The sequence below is a fragment of the Pseudophryne corroboree genome, chromosome 5 (genome assembly GCF_028390025.1).
Source record: "Pseudophryne corroboree isolate aPseCor3 chromosome 5, aPseCor3.hap2, whole genome shotgun sequence".
Lineage (NCBI taxonomy): Eukaryota > Metazoa > Chordata > Amphibia > Anura > Myobatrachidae > Pseudophryne > Pseudophryne corroboree.
Genome location: NC_086448.1, coordinates 96,225,629 through 96,246,302, shown reverse-complemented (window position 1 = coordinate 96,246,302; position 20,674 = coordinate 96,225,629). Strand labels below are relative to the sequence as shown.

Below are 20,674 nucleotides of genomic sequence, written 5' to 3'. Positions count from 1 at the left end.
GAAATAGATTTACCGGTGAGTAAAATCTTATTTTCTCTAACGTCCTAGTGGATGCTGGGGACTCCGTAAGGACCATGGGGATTATACCAAAGCTCCCAAACGGGCGGGAGAGTGCGGATGACTCTGCAGCACCGAATGGGCAAACTCAAGGTCCTCCTCAGCCAGGGTATCAAACTTGTAGAATTTTGCAAATGTGTTTGAACCTGACCAAGTAGCAGCTCGGCAAAGCTGTAAAGCCGAGACCCCTCGGGCAGCCGCCCAAGAAGAGCCCACCTTCCTTGTGGAATGGGCTTTCACTGATTTTGGATGTGGCAATCCAGCCGCAGAATGAGCCTGCTGAATCGTGTTACAGATCCAGCGGGCAACGGTTTGCTTTGAAGCAGGAGCACCCAACTTGTTGGGGGCATACAGGATAAACAGCAAGTCAGTTTTCCTGACTCCAGCCGTTCTGGCTACATAAACCTTCAAAGCCCTGACTACATCTAGTAACCTGGAATCCTCCAAGTCACGAGTAGCCGCAGGCACTACAATAGGTTGGTTCAAATGAAAAGATGACACCACCTTTGGCAGAAATTGGGGACGAGTCCGCAATTCTGCCCTGTCCATATGAAAAACCAGATAGGGGCTTTTACATGACAAAGCCGCCAATTCTGACACACGCCTAGCCGAAGCTAAGGCCGATAGCATGACCACCTTCCACGTGAGATACTTTAGCTCCACGGTCTTAAGTGGTTCAAACCAGTGGGATTTCAGGAAACCCAACACCACGTTGAGATCCCAAGGTGCCACTGGTGGCACAAAAGGGGGCTGAATATGCAGCACTCCCTTAACAAACGTCTGAACTTCAGGAAGAGACGCCAGTTCCTTTTGAAAGAAAATGGATAGGGCCGAAATCTGGACCTTTATGGATCCCAACTTCAAGCCCATAGTCACTCCAGACTGTAGAAAGTGCAGAAATCTGCCCAGTTGGAATTCCTCTGTAGGGGCCTTCCTGGCCTCACACCAAGCAACATATGTTCACCATATGCGGTGATAATGCTTTGCTGTTACGTCCTTCCTAGCCTTTATCAGCATAGGAATAACTTCCTCCGGAATGCCTTTTTCCGCTAAGATCCGGCGTTCAACCGCCATGCCGTCAAACGCAGCCGCGGTAAGTCTTGGAACAGGCAGGGCCCCTGTTGCAACAGGTCCTGTCTGAGAGGTAGAGGCCATGGGTCCTCTGTGAGCATTTCTTGCAGTTCCGGGTACCAAGACCTTCTTGGCCAATCCGGAACAATGAGTATCGTTCTCACTCCTCTTCTTCTTACGATTCTCAGCACCTTGGGTATGAGAGGAAGAGGAGGAAACACTTAGACCGACTGGAACACCCACGGTGTTACCAGGGCGTCCACAGCTATCGCCTGAGGGTCTCTTGACCTGGCGCAATACCGTTGTAGCTTTTTGTTGAGACGGGACGCCATCATGTCTACCTGTGTCAGTTCCCATCGATTTGTAATCTGAATGAAGACTTCGTGATGAAGTCCCCACTCTCCCGGGTGAAGGTCGTGCCTGCTGAGGAAGTCTGCTTCCCAGTTGTCCACCCCCGGAATGAACACTGCTGACAGTGCTTGCACGTGATTCTCCGCCCACCGAAGAATCCTGGTGGCTTCCGCCATCTCGACCCTGCTTCTTGTGCCGCCCTGGCGGTTTACATGAGCCACCGCGGTGATGTTGTCTGACTGAATCAGCACCGGTTGGTTGCGAAGCAGGGGCTCCGCTTGACTCAGGGCGTTGAATATGGCCCTTAGTTCCAGGATATTTATGTGCAGACAAGCCTCCTGACTTGACCGCAACCCTTGGAAGTTTCTTCCCTGAGTGACTGCCCCCCACCCTCGGAGGCTCGCATCCGTGGTCACCAGGACCCAGTCCTGTATGCCGAACCTGCGGCCCTCGAGAAGGTGAGCACTCTGTAGCCACCACAGAAGAACACCCTGGCCCTGGGGGACAGGGTGATCAGCCGATGCATCTGAAGATGCGATCCGGACCATTTGTCCAACAGATCCCATTGAAAGATCCTCGCATGGAACCTGCCGAAGGGAATGGCTTCGTACGATGCCACCATCTTTCCCAGGACTCGCGTGCAGTGATGCACCGACACCTGTTTCGGTTTTAAGAGGTCTCTGACTAGAGTCACAAGCTCTTGAGCCTTCTCCGTCGGGAGAAACACCTTCCTCTGGTCTGTGTCCAGAATCATGCCCAGAAAGGGCAGACGCGTCGTAGGAATCAGCTGCGACTTTGGGATATTCAGAATCCAGCCATGCTGTTGCAACACTTCCTGAGAGTGCGCTACGCTGATCTGCAACTGCTCCCTTGACCTCGCCTTTATGAGGAGATCGTCCAAGTATGGGATAACTGTGACTCCTTGCTTTCTCAGGATCACCATCATTTCTGCCATTACCTTGGTAAATATTCTCGGTGCCGTGGAGAGCCCAAACGGCAACGTCTGGAATTGGTAATGACAGTCCTGTACCACAAATCTGAGGTACTCCTGATGAGGCGGATAAATGGGGACATGCAAGTAAGCATCCTTGATGTCCAGAGACACCATAAAATCCCCCTCTTCCAGGCTTGCAATGACCGCTCTGAGCGATTCCTTTTTGAACTTGAATCTTTTCAGATAAATGTTCAGGGACTTTAAATTTAATATAGGTCTGACCGAACCGTCCGGTTTCGGTACCACAAACATTGTGGAATAGTATCCCTTTCCCTGTTGAAGAAGGGGAACCTTTACCACCACCTGCTGGAGAAATAGCTTGTGAATTGCCGCTACCACTACTTCCCTTTCTATGGGGGAAGCTGGCAGGGCCGATTTTAGGTAATGTTGAGGGGGCATCACCTCGAATTCCAGCTTGTATCCCGGAGACACAATCTGTATAGCCCAGGGATCCACCTGTGAGCAAACCCACTGGTGGCTGAAATGTTGGAGACGCGGCCCCACCGCTCCTGGCTCCACCCGTGGAGCCCCAGCGTCATGCGGTGGATTTAGTGGAAGCCGGGGAGGACTTCTGTTCCTGGGAACTGGCTGTAAGGTGCAGCTTTTTCCCTCTACCCCTGTCTCTAGCAAGAAAGGAAGCACCTCTGACCTTCTTGCTTCTTTGTGTGCGAAAGGACTGCATTTGGTAATACGGTGCTTTCTTAGGTTGTGAGGGAATACATGGCAAAAAGTTTGACTTCCCAGCAGTAGCTGTGGAAACCAGGTCCGAGAGACCGTCCCCAAACAATTCCTCACCCTTGTAAGGTAACACCTCCATGTGTTTTTTGGAGTCGGCATCACCTGTCCACTGCCGAGTCCACAGGACCCTCCTGGCAGAAATTGACATTGCATTAATTCTAGAGCCCAGTAGGCAAATGTCCCTCTGGGCATCCCTCATATATAGGACAGTGTCTTTTATATGCCCCAGGGACAGCATATTGGTATCCCTGTCCAAGGTATCCATTTCCTCAGACAGATTATCTGTCCACGCTGCTACAGCACTACACATCCACGCCGACGCAATTGCCGGCCTCAGTAGAGTCCCTGAATGTGTATAAACAGATTTCAGGATACTTTCCTGCTTTCTATCTGCAGGATCCTTTAGGGTGGCCATATCCTGCGACGGCACGGCCACCTTCTTAGATAAGCATGTGAGAGCTTTATCTACCCTAGGGGAGGATACCCAGCGCACCCTGTCCTCTGTCGGGAAAGGGTACGCCATAAGTAACCTTTTGGAAATCAGGACTTTCTTATCTGGGGAATCCCACGCTCTTTCACATAACTCATTTAACTCATGTGAAGGGGGAAAAGTCACCTCTTGCTTTTTCTCCCCATACATATAAACCCTCTTGTCAGGGACAGGGTTTACCTCTGATATGTGTAAAACATCCTTCATCGCTATAATCATGTAACGTATAGCTTTTGTCATTTTCGGTTGCAACTTTGCATCATCGTCGTCGACACTGGAGTAGAATCTGTGTCGACATCTGTGTCAACCATTTTGGATAGTGGGCGCTTTTGAGACCCTGAGGGCCTCTGCGCTGTAGGATCAGGAATGGGTTGAGACCCTGACTGGCCCGAGGTATCAGCTTTATCCAACCTTTTATGTAAGGAGTTTACATTATCATTTAACACCTTACACATATCCATCCAATCAGGTGTCGGCACCGTCGGCGGCGACACGTCAGTCAACTGCACTTGCTCTGCCTCCACATAGCCCTCTTCGTCAAACATGTCGACACACGCGTACCGACACACCACACACACAGGGGAAGCTCTAAATGAGGACAGGACCCCCACAAGGCCTTTTGGAGAGACAGAGAGAGAGTATGCCAGCACACACCCCAGCGCTATATAACCCAGGGATTACACAGTAACTTAGTGTTTACCCAGTAGCTGCTGTATTATGATTAATGCGCCTAAATTTATGTGCCCCCCCTCTCTTTTTACCCTACTACCGTGATTCTGCAGGGGAGAGCCTGGGGAGCTTCCTCTCAGCGGAGCTGTGGAAGGAAAATGGCGCTGGTGAGTGCTGAGGAAGAAGGCCCCGCCCCCTCAGCGGCGGGCTTCTGTCCCGCGATTTTTTGTAAAATAAATGGCGGGGGCTCATACATATAACAGTGTCCAACTGTCTATATGCAGCTTTCGCCAGGAAGTATCAATTGTTGCCCAGGGCGCCCCCCCCTGCGCCCTGCACCCTACAGTGACCGGAGTGTGTGGGTTAGTGTGGGCGCAATGGCGCACAGCTGCAGTGCTGTGCGCTACCTCATGTGAAGACAGGAGTCTTCTGCCGCCGATTTCGATGTCTTCTCCGCTTCTGCCGGCTTCTGTCTTCTGGCTCTGCGAGGGGGACGGCGGCGCGGCTTCGGGAACGGATGACAAGGTCAGGTCCTGTGTTCGATCCCTCTGGAGCTAATGGTGTCCAGTAGCCTAAGAAGCGCAACCTAGCCGCAGTTAGTAGGTTTGCTTCTCTCCCCTCAGTCCCACGTAGCAGAGAGTCTGTTGCCAGCAGAAGCTCTCTGAAAATAAAAAACCTAACTAAAATACTTTCTTATTAGCAAGCTCAGGAGAGCTCACTAAAAGCACCCAGCTCTGTCCGGGCACAGATTCTAACTGAGGTCTGGAGGAGGGGCATAGAGGGAGGAGCCAGTGCACACCAGATAGTACTAAATCTTTCTTTAGAGTGCCCAGTCTCCTGCGGAGCCCGTCTATTCCCCATGGTCCTTACGGAGTCCCCAGCATCCACTAGGATGTTAGAGAAAATGTCTTACAGGTACTGTGCGTGTGCACCAAAATAATGGGTGTGGCCAAATGCCACAAGGGGCGTCACCGATGATAATGGGGGTGTGATACACGTAGGGGGGGGGGGGGGGGCAGATACACATATGACCCCAATAGTGCCAGATACACATTGCCCCTCAGTCCCCGGCGGCGGTGCGGGTGTCTACCTTCAATTAGGTGCCGATCCGTGAGCCAATGAAAGCTCGTTGGTCGACAATCGGGAGCCCTGGCTGCCAATCCACGAGCTCTGATTGGCACACGGGCCGGCGCCGAAATAAAGGTAGACACTGAGGGGCGGGAGAGGCGCACGCTGCGTTCTCCTCCCCTAACAGCAGCAGCGAGGTGAGCAGCAGCGGAGGGAGGGAGGGAGCGGCGGCGCACCAACAGCTAAATTCTTAAGGGAACGCCATACCCGTGCGTACCCGCCCACTTGCACTGCTGATGTGGTGCACTGAACTTCCCACTAACACCCCTGCCCCCTCCCTTGGCCGTGAAGAAACAGGAAGTCATTGAGAAAATGGCACCTCGCCATGTGCCATTTTTTTGTGTTTTTATATAAATATATGACCACATATAATAGTCAAAACTGTGATATAGGCTTAATAGCCTGTGTTGCCCCCCTATCTAGACAGGAACAACCACGAGCACACCATGGCAATTGTTGTTGGTGTCCCCTTCCACCGCTGATTGCCCTTACATGAGCCGCGGTGCTGTCATGCTGTGTAGGAAGTCCCCTCCCGGCTAGCTGTTTGTTTGTGCAAGCGGCGGCAGTAGCTGATCGCGGACACTGGCGGTGGCTTGGTCTGTGGAGCGGTGGCGGGCGCAGGCCGGTGTCACTGTTCTCCCTGCGGTGCACAGCGCTACAGGAGCAGAAGATGATCTTCGGAGCAGTGCCGGGCGCAGGCCGGCGGCAATGTTCCCCATGTGGCGGTAGCGCTACAGTACAGCCGCGAGAGCAGCAGGTGATCTATGGAGCGGTGCCCGGCAGCACTGATCCCACCTCCCCCCCGTGACGGCGGCATTACAGTACAGCCGCAGGAGCAGCAGGTGAGCTGCAGCGGAGGGAGGTAGGGATCAGCGTTGGTGGGTACGAAGTACCCACAGCTAAATTCTTAAGGGTACGCCATACCCGCGAGTACCCACCCACTTGCACCGCTGGGCAACATTGTGTTGTAGGGGTGTTTCTCTTCAGCAAGGACTGGGCAATTGGTCAGGATTGTTGGGACAATTTATGCTTCCAAGTATACCTAAATTCTTGTGGGAAACTTGCAGCTCCTGCTAGACAGCTGAAGATGGCCCGATGTTTCACCTTGCAACTTTACGACCCTAAACATACCACCAAGAAAACAATGCTAATCTAGTTTTTAATTTTTTAGAAACTTTCAGAGCTGTTCCTTTGTTTTCATTAGTTGAATGGAGAAATGTGTAAATAAAGCTGGAATAAGTCTGATCTTTATTTTATTTTATTTTTAAGGTGTAATGTGACGAAAGGTAAGGGTTTTTTGAAAGGGTGCAAAAATGCTACTAAGGGGTGTATTCATGAAGCAATGAAAAGAGTGGAGAAACAGACCAGTGGAGAAGTTGCCCATGGCAACCAATCAGCATCTCCCTTACATTTTATAGAATGAACTTGATAAAGGCTTCCTTCAAAGCTGATTGGTTGTCATGTGTTCTGGTCCTTTTCTCCACTCTTTTCACTTCTTTATGAATAGACCCCCAAATGCTTACACAGCTGAACTCTAAAGTATAGTCCAGAGGAAAGCCATGTGCAATTACACTTAAATACATGAATATAAAATAGGTGTTTTCCATGTAAATGGTTCGGTGAAAACGCTATAATTCATTTTTAACATGCACTTTTTTCTTAAATACAAATGTACACACAATGACGAAACAACTGATGAGACAAAGGACGTAAATAAGATGTCTGCTTACATGGTCATTTGTTCCTCTAGATCTAAGGATGTATTTGTTGTACGTTCCACTAAGAAAAAAAAAGATGAAAAGATAAAACAGTGTTTTAAAGAGAATACTGAACCATTCACATTATTCTCTGACCAGCGCACTCTGGGCCTCATTCAGATGCGGTCGCTACTTCAATGGTGTTGCAACAGAAATATTATCTGTAGACTGCACATGCGCCAAGGTAACTTTGCAGTGCCATTCGCAGCGAGGAAGCGGCCATTTGGGGGAGGTAACGGGGTGTGTCTCCAAAAACGCAGGCATGTTGTGACAACTTTTGGGGCATATCTTGGCGTGCAAATACAATCTTGTATGCTTAAAACATGGCACCAGTTTCGCAGCTCCCATGGCCATTCTGCGTAGCTATGGAGGCATTCAGGCACTTGATCTTCCTCACATTTGCATCGTGTTTACTTTATGCAGTTGCTGATATTGTTGCGATGGCTCCAGTGGGTATCTCTGTTTCCTTTGCAATTCCGTCACTGAAAAGGATCACTGCTGCGTCGGCAATGCAACCGCATCTGAATCAGGTCCTTTATTCCAGGGGGTATATATACTAAGGTGTGGGTTTTTAGATTCTAATTGTCATTTATCCAGCACCATCTAGAAGATAATGGCTAGAATCTGACTGGTTGCTATGGGCAACATCTCCACTTCTAAAAACCCATCTTTAGTATAAATATACCCCCCGGAGTCTGTATGTTCTCCACTGCCTGCATGCGATTCCTTCACAGTCCTAAAGCATGCTATCTGGCCCATCCCTAAGATATGACATATTTGACGGCTGTATTCAGGGCTCTGACAGGGCTAAAGATTTCTGTACTCAGGCACAAGGGCAAGGAAGCGATCTCACACAAAATATAATGAACATGCTATGGTTTGCTATGTTTATAGCATCCAGTGGACTAGACAATATTTGCATTATTAAAGGGTCATTAAACTATACCTCCCAAAATGACCCTTTCCAGGAGGGACAAAATGCTCTGCTCCTGGATGTCCCGCTTAATGCATGATTGCCGTCACCTGTGTGGGAATAGTTAATTAACAAACAAAAAAAACAGCGTTTCACTGAAGCTGACGGCCATCATAACTTACAAGGGAAGTCCATGAGCAGAGCATTGTCCCTCCTGGAGAGGGTCATGTTGGGAGGTATGCCTAACATGTAGTAAAATCAGTAGTTTCTGCAGGCATGTTGACACAGCCGGAGGGCCCGGTCTAGTCTGGGTGTAATGGGCATGTCCATGTATGAAAAATACTATGCTTCCTTTGTCCCCTCAGCAGCTGGCCCAGGAAACTGACAGATAATTAGTACCTGTCGTCCCCCCCCCACCCCCCTGTGGGTCTACTTGTACAACTAGGACAATTCATGGTCATGGCAACATAACCGCCCCTCGCTCAGAAAATCAATTTGTGCCCATCTTTGCGGATCCACCTGTAAAACTCACATGAAGGGATGAGTTAAATGGCACATCAAAGTCCAGCATTCCAGCTGGTGCAAAGTAGCAGCCAGTACAAGAATACGGTGATGCCTGCCCTGCTGCAACCGTCAGGTTGTGGCAAACCCAGGTCCAAGTCCCTCTTTATAAGCAGAGATAAATTCACATATTACAAACATGTGTGCCAAGAAGGACTGCCCATAATCCTATGGTACTAATTCTTTATCACGCAAATACACTAAGATCATACTTGCCTACCTGACCCTCTCCATGAGGGAGAAAATGCTCTGTTCCTGGACTTTCCTGGTAATGTATGATTGCCATCACCTGTGGTGAAACACCTTTCTTATCAATTAACTAGCTCACCACAGGTGATGGCAATCATACATTACCAGGAAAGTCCAGGAACATTTTCTCCCTCATTGAGAATGTCAGGTAGGCAAGTATGACTAATAGGCCCTACACACTGGCCGACATCACTCAAAGATATGAACGATCTCGTTCATTAATGAATGAGATACCATTCATATCTTTGAGTGTGGAGGCACCAGCGATGAATGATGCGCGGCCCCGCGCTCGTTCATTGCTGGTGCCCCGTCGGCTGTGCATGCAGGTCAATATGGACAATCTCGTCCATATTTGCCTGCACTGCTACGGAGCCGGGTGATGGGGGGGAGTGAAGAAACTTCACTCCCCCGTCACTGCACCCCCGCCGCCGGGTCGCCCGACGGCCGTATCCGCCGTCGGGCAGCTCGGCGGTGGATCTTTAAATGTGTAGGGCCCTTTAGATTATCTTTCCAGGTTATTTTCTTGGCCTATGGGAAAACTGGAACATCCGTGGGAAGCTCCTGAGGCTGCACAAATGCCTCACAGACAGTGCCCTGGTTGTAATAAGCCCAGTGCCTCGGTACTGTGAGGCGGTAACTCCCACTGCAGCACCACCACCACTATGCACATGCCTGGGTGTTGTATTGTTAATGTCAGACTTTTCTAAATCAATGCTTATCTCATATCTGCACAACACAGACCTCATGGTGATAAACTCACGTGTGTCATTTTTCTCAGACTCAACAAAGCTGTCCGTCATTTCGCCAAACAACAGCATCATGAGCGGGACACCTGCTCCGTGCGCTATTGCTGCCACTGTCCCAATCAGCATAAGCAGTATGTCCACGCCTCCAGCGTATCGGAACTGAAACAAAAATATATTATCATCAGGGTCATGTGGTACAAAAAAAAATCTTCTCTTTGACCACCATTGCAGCATATGCGCAGTGCGGCCTAAGGTCCATACACACGGTGAGATTAGGGCTATGCCCGATTCTTACTATGCAACATGGACTGTGGTCGGTATCACAAGCACAGATGACTGAGCTTGCGATACTGATTTTGGCTAAGTGACAATTTTGACTATGTTTTACACGAGATAGTCAAAATTGACTTGCCTGCACAGCCTATCTAGGCTTGCGATGCCAACTGCGCGGGACCTTACGATCTGCACTAACTTTTCTTACGATTTTGACTACATACTGTACTCAAAACCGTAAGAAAAAATCTCACGTATGTACATACCATTAGACGCATGAGTAGCTTGTCGATAGTCATTCAACTGCGTACAACATTAGGTTTGCGTCCGTCTATGAATTCGGGCCGAAAAGCATAGACTTAAACTTAAAATTTTATTTATCAAAATGTAAAAAAAAAATATTGAAAAAGTCTTAGCGACTAATTTTTTTTTATTATTTTGATTATCATGGATCATTATGGATGGATTTCTTTTTGTGTTTTATATAGTACACATAATTTATTATAATTTATTTCATATATTATATATTATTTATTATATTGTATATACTATAAATATGTTGTAAGGTTTAATAGATAGAAACATTTCCAAAAAAGTAACAGAATTATCTATACTGTGCTGTGTCTTTTCAGGGCCATAAATATGTAATCATGGCAGTGCTGTCACTAATATACTAATCGCACAGCCACTAATGTACAAAGCACAGGCCACTTATGTACAAAGCGCAGGTCACTAATATACTAATCACACAGCCACTAATGTACAAGGCACAACAACTAATGTACAAAGCGCAGGACACTAATGTACAAGGCACACAGCCACTAATGTACAAAGCACACGGTCACTAATGATGAGCACTTCTGCACCACAATGTGCATACCGCAATGAGAGTCTGATTCATAGTCACACACAATGAGCTACGTGAAAACGGAAGCCTGCTACAGGAGGTTATGAGACGGGAGCTGGTGGTGGGCAATCTCTGACATAATACTGAAATGAGAGAGAGGAAGGGAGAGAGGGAGATGCAGGATTGCCATTTATGGTTTTAAACCATCGGTCTAGTTAACTGCCCACTTACCTAGTGAAGTGGGCAACCCCAACGGCCGACGCGCGAATCATGCTGAATAGTGTCATTGTAGTCACACCACCTGCTGTACAATGCAGGTAATCTCACCGGACTGTCTCTTATGCCTTGCCCTCCAATGATATGTCACATCACACTACACTGCCTCCTCACTGTGCCAACCTGGCTGCACTCTCTGAGGGGAAATTCTGCAACCATGGTTTAACCTTGCACATTTGCATACCGCGCAGTGCATGTATAGACCCTGGCTGGAAAAGGCCATCTGGACTCATTGTACAACAATGTACAACATTGGTGGCCTTCTGTCGATGGTAAAACCATCGCTATCGGGCCATTAATGGTTGGAAAACATTGGTGGCCAATGGCCAGCTCTAGGGATATGAGTGCGAAGAAAGAGGAAGTGAGAAAGAGACAACCTAAGATGAGAAAGAGATGGCTCATGTGATAGTGAGAAAGTGAAAATCTAAGACAGAGAGAGAGACGGATCCATAGGAGAGAGGAGTGGCACAGGTGACAGAGAAAGACACGCAGCGAAGAGGAAAGAGAGGTTGCAAAGGAGACATAACCATGCAAGGGCATGGTGAAATACGGGCAATAATGACCATGCCCCCTCAAACAAATCTGAAAAAATGGTGGTGCTGCACACTGCACCCCCTCCCACCGGATCCATCCAACAAGCCCAGGCCCGTGTAATTACTACCCGCTCCATCCCTCTCGCCACTTCTGCCAGATGAGAGTGTGAAAGAGAGACAAATCAGGGGAGAGTGAGAGAGTAAGGCTGCCCAAAAGAAAGTGTGAAAGAGGTCTACCCCCAGGAGACAGAGAAAGAAAGTGAGCAAGAGAGAAAGAGAGAAAAAAACAAAGCACACATAAAAATAAATGCACACAAGCAATGCTGGGCCCAACAGCTGGTATGATTTATAGAGATGCAGGTAAAAGTCAGTATATTTGGGATATAGAGACTGATTCTGAGTCGTACTCAAGGCCAATATTCCCGTAAATTGGCACATGCATCTAATCTCTAAAAAGTTGCACAGCGCATGTGTCCCACGGGGTCTACCAGGGCAGTCAAGAGCTGGGCTGGGCCCAGGTACTTTTCAAGGGGCGTGGCCTAATCACAGGAGGTGTGGCCATGTACCCTTAGAAAAAATACTGGAAAATAGTATTTTAAGCACCTCCATGGCCACACTGCAGCCCAGGACATACCAGCATGTGCTGGGCTGAGGAGAAGAGCTGCAGCTTCTGCTGCCAGGTTAGGGGGAGGGGGCCTGGGCCCCTACTGGACTCTCACTGGGCCCCTCCTTTAGACCTGGGCCCGGGTAATTTGTACCCTCTTCCCCCCGCTCTCGGTACCACTGGGGTCTACACAGAGTCGCGGCACTGATTGAGCCAAAAGGGCTTTGGAATGGATTGGTCACATACATCATTCTGCTTCCACAACAGTCTTGCACAGCAATTAGTGCTAAATTATTAATATCTACTTCACTATTTACTCAGTGGTGTCTCTGATACAGTAAAACAATGAATTAACAGAGTGGGTGGCAGGATTTTCATTTGAGCAGTTTGTTTCATTTCATGGGTATGTACAGTCACCAATTTCCTAAATATATTTGTCCAGTGACAACATTATTGTTTTCATAAACTGTGCTCCAGGAGGATATATATATATATATATATATACAGGTTGAGTATCCCATATCCATATATTCTGAAATACGGAATATTCCGAAATACGGACTTTTTTGAGGGAGAGTGAGAAAGTGAAACCTTTGTTTTTTGATGGCTCAATGTACACAAACTTTGTTTAATACACAAAGTTATTAAAAATACTGTATTAAATGACCTTCAGGCTGTGTGTATAAGGTGTATATGAAACATAAATGAATTGTGTGAATGTAGACACACTTTGTTTAATGCACAAAGTTATAAAAAATATTGGCTAAAATTACCTTCAGGCTATGTGTATAAGGTATATATGTAACATAAATGCATTCTGTGCTTAGATTTAGGTCCCATCACCATGATATCTCATTATGGTATGCAATTATTCCAAAATACGGAAAAATCCGATATCCAAAATACCTCTGGTCCCAAGCATTTTGGATAAGGTATACTCAACCTGTATATATATACTGTCGAAGTTGAAAAATATTGCAGTACACACATCACGTACAAACTACACACAGATGGCCTCCGTGCGCGTACTTGCTCTGCCGTGCGTGCACATATTCGCAGTTTGCGTATGGTCGCTCCCGCGGTCCTGCGTATTAGCGCGTGGTATGAGTAATTACGGTACTGTTTGTAATCGCATGGAAAAGCCATAAAAACACATTACATATTTAATCCAAATAGTGCACAATGTACACATAGTCTCCCTGCACCACACCAGTGAGTTACACATGTTTAAATGGTATAAGAACTAAGGGATTCACCTTTACAGGATAGGAGAGGACAGAACTAAGGTTATAAGGTGGTGTTTGGTATCCAGCTGTAGGGTATTTTAAGGGCAATATTCCGGTGTTAGTTTGCAGAAGATTGCACGTTCCTGCGAATAGTTATGCGCAGGAGCAGAATATAAACATTAACTGTATGTACTGTGCTCTTGATAGGCGGTGGGAACCCAGAGGAGAACATCAGCTACTGCACAGGGAACAGACATCGCCCACCTATTCAAACTGACCTATGACCTCTCCTGTACTGTAAATGACCATCCCTGGACAAAGAGATTACAGTCCCCATTGTGTTAGGTTTTGGACAAATGTATAAAAAGCCAGCTGCAGGCCAGGTCACTATCACAGACTCTGAAGGTCATCTACCTTGATGACTGAGGACCGGACAGGAACCGCAGGCGAAACCAAAACGTATGTACCATTGACTTGTATTGTATTGTTGTTTATTGTAACCCCCTTTCAGCAATTATATGTTGGTGTGTCGGAACCCAGCATCTTAAATACAATCTGGTGTCGTGTCCCTTTTCCCTGCTAAGGTTATAAGTGTATTTCAGTCACACGTGTAGCTGCTAAGTGCTCACGGAGTGTCTTTGGGTGTGTACGCACTGCATGTACTTTGTACGGCCAGCGCGGCGTTTGTACACAAAGTACGTACACGGTACGGGGCTTTGTACGCTAACGGTGTAAAAAGTACATAGGCTAAGGATTGATTACAGCGGCCGCAGCGGCTCCTTTTAAAGTCTATTGAATGTCTTTTTAAAGTGTTGCTTTTAGTCCTGTATGTAAATCGACGTTTACAATACACATAGGGATAAAGTCAGGATCCTGCTTTTGGCATTCTGACAGCCAGAATACTAACAGCAGGATCCTGATGGCCAGAATTCCCGTCCAACCCGAACCCTTCGTAGCAGTCCGCCCCAGGATCCCTCAGGCAAATTTGGTCAACTGCTAGCTGAGTATGCGCTGTATGATGTGTGGAGGGCTAAACACCCTGCAGAGCGGGATTACACTTTCTATTCCCACGTACGTAGCTCGTACTCTAGAATAGACTTAGCATTAGTTGATAAGTGGACGTTAGCGGCTATCAGTAGGGTGGACATATTACCTATGTCCTGGTCAGATCACTCGCCACTTGTTGTAGTTTGGGATACCAGTAAGAGGGTGGTCCCTCATGGCCCCTGGAGACTGGGCCCATACCTTCTTGCCCGCCGTGAGGCTCACCAGGCCATCCAGCAATCTCTGGATTTATATTTGGCTACCAATTGCCCCAAGGATACACCCGTTTTCACCCATTGGTGTTCTCTGAAAGCCGTGGTTAGAGGCTCTGCAATCCAAATAGCGGCTAGACTCAAACGCGAGTATAGAAACAGATACGCCTCGGCTGAAAGAGAGGCTGCCCGACTGGAATCTGCGCATAAAATTAGCCCTGATAATAAATCCCTCTTTAAGCAACTCCTTGCTGCCCGTGAAAAAGTGAATACATCTGCCTTAACTGAAGTTCACCACAACTTGCAGCGGATTAATAAAAAATACTATAGGCTTGGTAACAGAACGGGACGTTTGCTGGCGCGTAAATTGTGGGGGCGTAGAGCTAAGGAACGCATACATGCTATCCATACATCTACTGGAGTTAAAGTAACCGATCCGGTTGAGATAGCAAATGCGTTTGCTGAATATTGGAGGTCATTCCGAGTCGTTCGCTCGGAAAATTTCTTCGCATCGCAGCGTATTTCCGCTTAGTGCGCATGCGCAATGTCCGCACTGCGACTGCGCCAAGTAAATTTGCTATGAAGTTTGGATTTTTACTCACGGCTTTTTCTTCGCTCAGGCGATCGTAGTGTGATTGACAGGAAATGGGTGTTACTGGGCGGAAACAGGCCGTTTTATGGGCGTGTGGGAAAAAACGCTACCGTTTCCGGAAAAAACGCAGGAGTGGCCGGAGAAACGGAGGAGTTTCTGGGCGAACGCTGGGTGTGTTTGTGACGTCAAACCAGGAACGACAAGCACTGAACTGATCGCAGATGCCGAGTAAGTCTGGAGCTACTCAGAAACTGCTACGAGGTGTGTAATCGCAATATTGCGAATACATCGTTCGCAATTTTAAGAAGCTAAGATTCACTCCCAGTAGGGGGCGGCTTAGCATGAGCAAATCTGCTAAAATCCGCTTGCGAGCGAACAACTCGGAATGACCTCCATTATTCGCAGCTGTATAACCTCAGAGATGACCCTGGTACCCCTCAGCCCACTTTGGCAGATATTGCCGGATTTTTGGACGGGTTGTCGCTCCCCACTATTGATTCTCAGACTCGTGAATCCCTTAGCTCTCCCTGGTTACTCGAAGAAGTTGAAGCAGCCATAGATTCCTGTCCAGTAAATAAGGCCCCCGGCCCAGATGGGTACCCCTCTAACTTCTACAAAACATTTATATCAACCCTTGCCCCACTTTTAACGTCGGTTTTCAATGAAGCCTCTGACTCCACATGTTTCCCGAAAGAGATGTTAGAGGCCCGGATAGTTACCATCCCTAAGCCAGGCAAATCTCCTACAGTGGTTCAGAATTACCGCCCAATAGCATTGCTGAACACTGACCTTAAATTGTTCGCTAAGATGGTTGTGAATAGGATATCCCCTCTTCTGCCTAGTTTGATCAACCCTGACCAGGTGGGTTTTGTTTTGGGCCGGCAAGCGTCAGATAACACACGCAGGGTTATTAATTTGATTGAACGCTGCCAGGTCCGGAGCGAACCTCTCTTGCTCCTTTCTCTGGATGCAGAAAAAGCATTCGATAGGCTCCACTGGGACTATTTACGGGCTACCCTGGGCCATTTTGGATTTGCGGGTAGGATTCTCGACTACATTTTCGCTTTGTACTCCTCGCCCTCGGCTCCGGTTTTCACCAATAGTTGCAATTCCTCTACATTCAATATTACTAATGGGACTCGTCAGGGTTGCCCATTATCACCCCTCATCTTTGTTCTGGCTGTGGAGCCTCTGGCGGAGCGGATTAGGGTGTTGGACTCAATTTGTGGTGGGAGGGATGCCTCATAAAATCTGTCTTTTTGCTGACAATATTTTGGTTTGTCTTAGAGAGCTTGAATCGTCTTTACCACATTTACACTCTCTCTTAGACTCTTATGCAGCGGTCTCCTACTACAAACTGAACACTACTAAGACTGAGGCCCTCCCTCTGAATATTTCTGATAGCGCTCTTAGACGTCTAAAGAATGATTACAAGTACGCGTGGCAACTCAGATCGCTTAAATATTTGGGTGTGCATATATCTAGGGGGCGGGATTTGATGGGGTGTAACTACGACCCACTCTTTCGGGCATTTGAACTATTTATTAAAGACTGGATGATGCAGGAGGTCTCCTGGGTCGGACGGGTGGCAGCTGCGAAGATGGTTCTTTTACCAAAATTGATGTACCTTTTCCGTACCATCCCCAGGACCTTCCCAAAGATATTTGTAACAGATTTAATTGTTTATTAACTAACTATGTATGGGGGGCTCAAAGCCGAGAATAGCGAAAATAAGAATTTACTTACCGATAATTCTATTTCTCGTAGTCCGTAGTGGATGCTGGGGACTCCGTCAGGACCATGGGGAATAGCGGGCTCCGCAGGAGACAGGGCACATCTAAAAAGCTTTTTAGGTCACATGGTGTGTACTGGCTCCTCCCCCTATGACCCTCCTCCAAGCCTCAGTTAGGTACTGTGCCCGGACGAGCGTACACAATAAGGAAGGATCTTGAATCCCGGGTAAGACTCATACCAGCCACACCAATCACACCGTACAACTTGTGATCTGAACCCAGTTAACAGTATGATAACAAAACGAAGTAGCCTCCGAAAAGATGGCTCACAACAATAGTAATAACCCGATTTTTGTAACAATAACTATGTACAAGCATTGCAGACAATCCGCACTTGGGATGGGCGCCCAGCATCCACTACGGACTATGAGAAATAGAATTATCGGTAAGTAAATTCTTATTTTCTCTAACGTCCTAGTGGATGCTGGGGACTCCGTCAGGACCATGGGGATTATACCAAAGCTCCCAAACGGGCGGGAGAGTGCGGATGACTCTGCAGCACCGAATGAGAGAACTCCAGGTCCTCCTTAGCCAGAGTATCAAAATTTGTAAAATTTTACAAACGTGTTCTCCCCTGACCACGTAGCTGCTCGGCAAAGTTGTAATGCCGAGACTCCTCGGGCAGCCGCCCAGGATGAGCCCACCTTCCTTGTGGAATGGGCATCTACATATTTCGTCTGTGGCAGGCCTGCCACAGAATGTGCAAGCTGAATTGTACTACAAATCCAGCGTGCAATAGACTGCTTAGAAGCATGAGCACCCAGCTTGTTGGGTGTATACAGTATAAACAGCAAGTCAGACTTTCTGACTCCAGCCGTCCTAACTATATATATATATATATATATATTTTTAGGGCCCTGACCACGTCTAGTAACTTGGAGTCCTCCAAGTCCCTAGTAGCCGCAGGCACCACAAGAGGTTGTTTCAGGTGAAAACGCTGACACCCCTTTATGAAGAAACTGGAGACGAGTCCCAGTTCTGCCCTGTTCAAATGGAAAATTTTAATATGGGCTTTTGTAAGACAAAGCCGCCCATTCTGACAATCGCCTGGCCGAGGCCAGGGCTAACAACATGGTCACTTCCCATGTGAGATATTTGTCAACAGCATGGTCACTTTCCATGTGAGATATTTCAAATCCACAGATTTGAGCGGTTCAAACCAATATGATTGTAAGAAATCCCAACACTATGTTGAGATCTCACGGTGCCCCTAGGGGCACAAAAAAGCTGTATATGCAATACATCCTTTACAATCTGGACTTCAGGAACTGAAGTCAATTCTTTCTGGAAGAAAATCTACAGGGCCGAAATTTAAATGTTAATGAACCCCAATTTGAGGTCCAAAACACTCCTGTTTTCAGGAAGTGTAGAAATCGACCTAGTTGAATTTCCGTCGTGGAGCCTTCCTGGCCTCACCCACGCAACATATTTTCACCACATGTGGTGATGACGTTGTGCGGTCACCTCCTTCCTGGCTTTGACCAGGGTAGGTATGACCTCTTATGGAATGCCTTTTCCCCTCAGGATTTTGGCATTCAACCGCCATGCCGTCAAACGCAGCCGCGGTAAGTCTTGGAATAGACATGGTACTTGCTGAATCAAGTCCCTTCTTAGCTCCCCAGGCCCTTAGTCCTCTGTGAGCATTTCTTGAAGTTCCGGGTACCAAGTCCCTCTTGGCCAATCCGGAGCCACTAGTATAGTTCATACTCCTCTATGTCTTATAATTCTCAATACCCTGGTTATGAGAAACAGAGGAGGGAACACATACACAGACTGGTACACCCACGGTGTTACCAGAACATCCACAGCTATCGCCTGAAGGTCTCATGACCTGGCGGAATACCTGTCCCGTTTTTTGTTCGGGCGGGACGCCATCATGTCCACCTTTGGTCTTTGCCAACGGTCCACAATCATGTTGAAAAACTTCCCTATGAAGTTTCCACTCTCCCGGGTGGAGGTCATGCCTGCTGAGGAAGTCTGCTTCCCAGTCGTCCACTCCCGGAAAGAACACTGCTGACAGTGCTATCACATGATTTTCCGCCTAGCGAAAAATCCTTGCAGTTTTCACTGCCCTCCTGCTTCTTGTGCCGCCCTTCTGTTTACGTGGGCGACTGCCGTGATGTTATCCCACTGGATCAATACCGGCTGACCTTGAAGCAGAGGTCTAGCTAAGTTTAGAGCATTATAAATTTGCTCTAAGCTTATTTATGCGGAGAGAATTCTCCAGACTTAATCACACTTCCCTGGAAATTTTTTCCCTGTGTGACTGTTCCCCAGCCTCTCAGGCTGGCCTCCGTGGTCACCGGCATCCAATCCTGAATGCCGAATCTGCGGCCCTCTAGAAGATGAGCACTCTGTAATCACCACAGGAGAGACACCCTTTTCCTTGGATATAGGGTTATCCGCTGATGCATCTGAGGATGCGATCCGGACCATTTGTCCAGCAGATCCCACTGAAGAGTTCTTGCGGGAAATCTGCCGAATGGAATTGCTTCGTAATAAGCCACCATTTTTACCAGGACTCTTGTGCAATGATGCACTGACACTTTTCCTGGTTTTAGGAGGATCCCGATTAGCTCGGATAACTCCCTGGTTTTCTCCACTGGGAGAAACACGTTTTTCTGGACTGTGTCCAGAATCTTCCCTAGGAACAGTAGACGTGTCGTCGGAAAAAGCTGCGATTTTGGAATATTTAGAATCCACTCGTGCTGTCGTAGAACTACTTAAGATAGTGCTACTCCGACCTCCAACTGTTCTCTGGACCTTGCCCTTATCAGGAAAGCGTCCATGTTTCTTTTAAGAAAAATCATCATTCCGGCCATTACCTTGGTAAAGACCCGGGGCGCCGTGGACAATCCAAACGGCAGCGTCTGAACTGATAGTGACAGTTCTGTACCAGGAACCTGAAGTACCCTTGGTGAGAAGGGCAAATTTGGACCTGTAGGTAAACGTCCCTGATATCCAGTGACATCATATCGTCCCCTCTCCCCCTGGGCAGATATGACTGGCCTTCGCCCGCCTGCCCGTATGGGGACGAAAGGACTGAGACTGAAAAGACTGTGTCCTTTTCTGCCAATATGTGACTCGGGGTAACAAAAGGTGGATTTTCCAGCTGTTGCCATGGCCACCAGGTCCAATGGACCGCCCCTTTATACGGCAATACTTCCATATGCCGTCTGGAATCTGCCTCACCTGACCACTGTCGTGTCTTCGTCTGGCAGATATGTACATCACATTTACTCTTGATGCCAGAATGCAAATATGCCTCTGCGCATCACACATATATAGAAATGCATCCTTAAAATGCTCTATAGACAATAAAATCCTGTCCCTGTCAAGGGTATCAAAATTTTCAGTCAGGAAATCCGACCAAGCCCCCTCAGCGCTGCACATCCAGGCTGAGGCGATTGCTGGTCGTAGTATAACACCAGTATGTGTGTATATACTGTTATGATATTTTCCAGCTTCCTATCAGCTGGCTCCTTGAGGGCGGCCGTATCTGGAAACGGTAACGCCATGTTTTTTTATAAGCGTGTGAGCGCCTTGTCCA

At 47.7% G+C, this 20,674-nt stretch overlaps 1 protein-coding gene across 2 annotated transcripts in view; it reads right to left on the bottom strand.

Moving 5' to 3' along the window:
* The window catches only part of LOC134927267 (ATP-dependent translocase ABCB1-like), a 503,919-nt gene that overhangs the window by 318,686 nt on the left and 164,559 nt on the right, over positions 1-20,674 (bottom strand). For both annotated transcript variants that reach the window (XM_063921477.1, XM_063921479.1), the window contains exons 4-5: positions 9,739-9,883; positions 7,229-7,277 (exon numbers count right to left, since the gene is read on the bottom strand). In XM_063921477.1, coding sequence (XP_063777547.1) covers positions 7,229-7,277; positions 9,739-9,883 — 194 coding nt within the window. The remainder of the gene's footprint in view (positions 1-7,228; positions 7,278-9,738; positions 9,884-20,674) is intronic.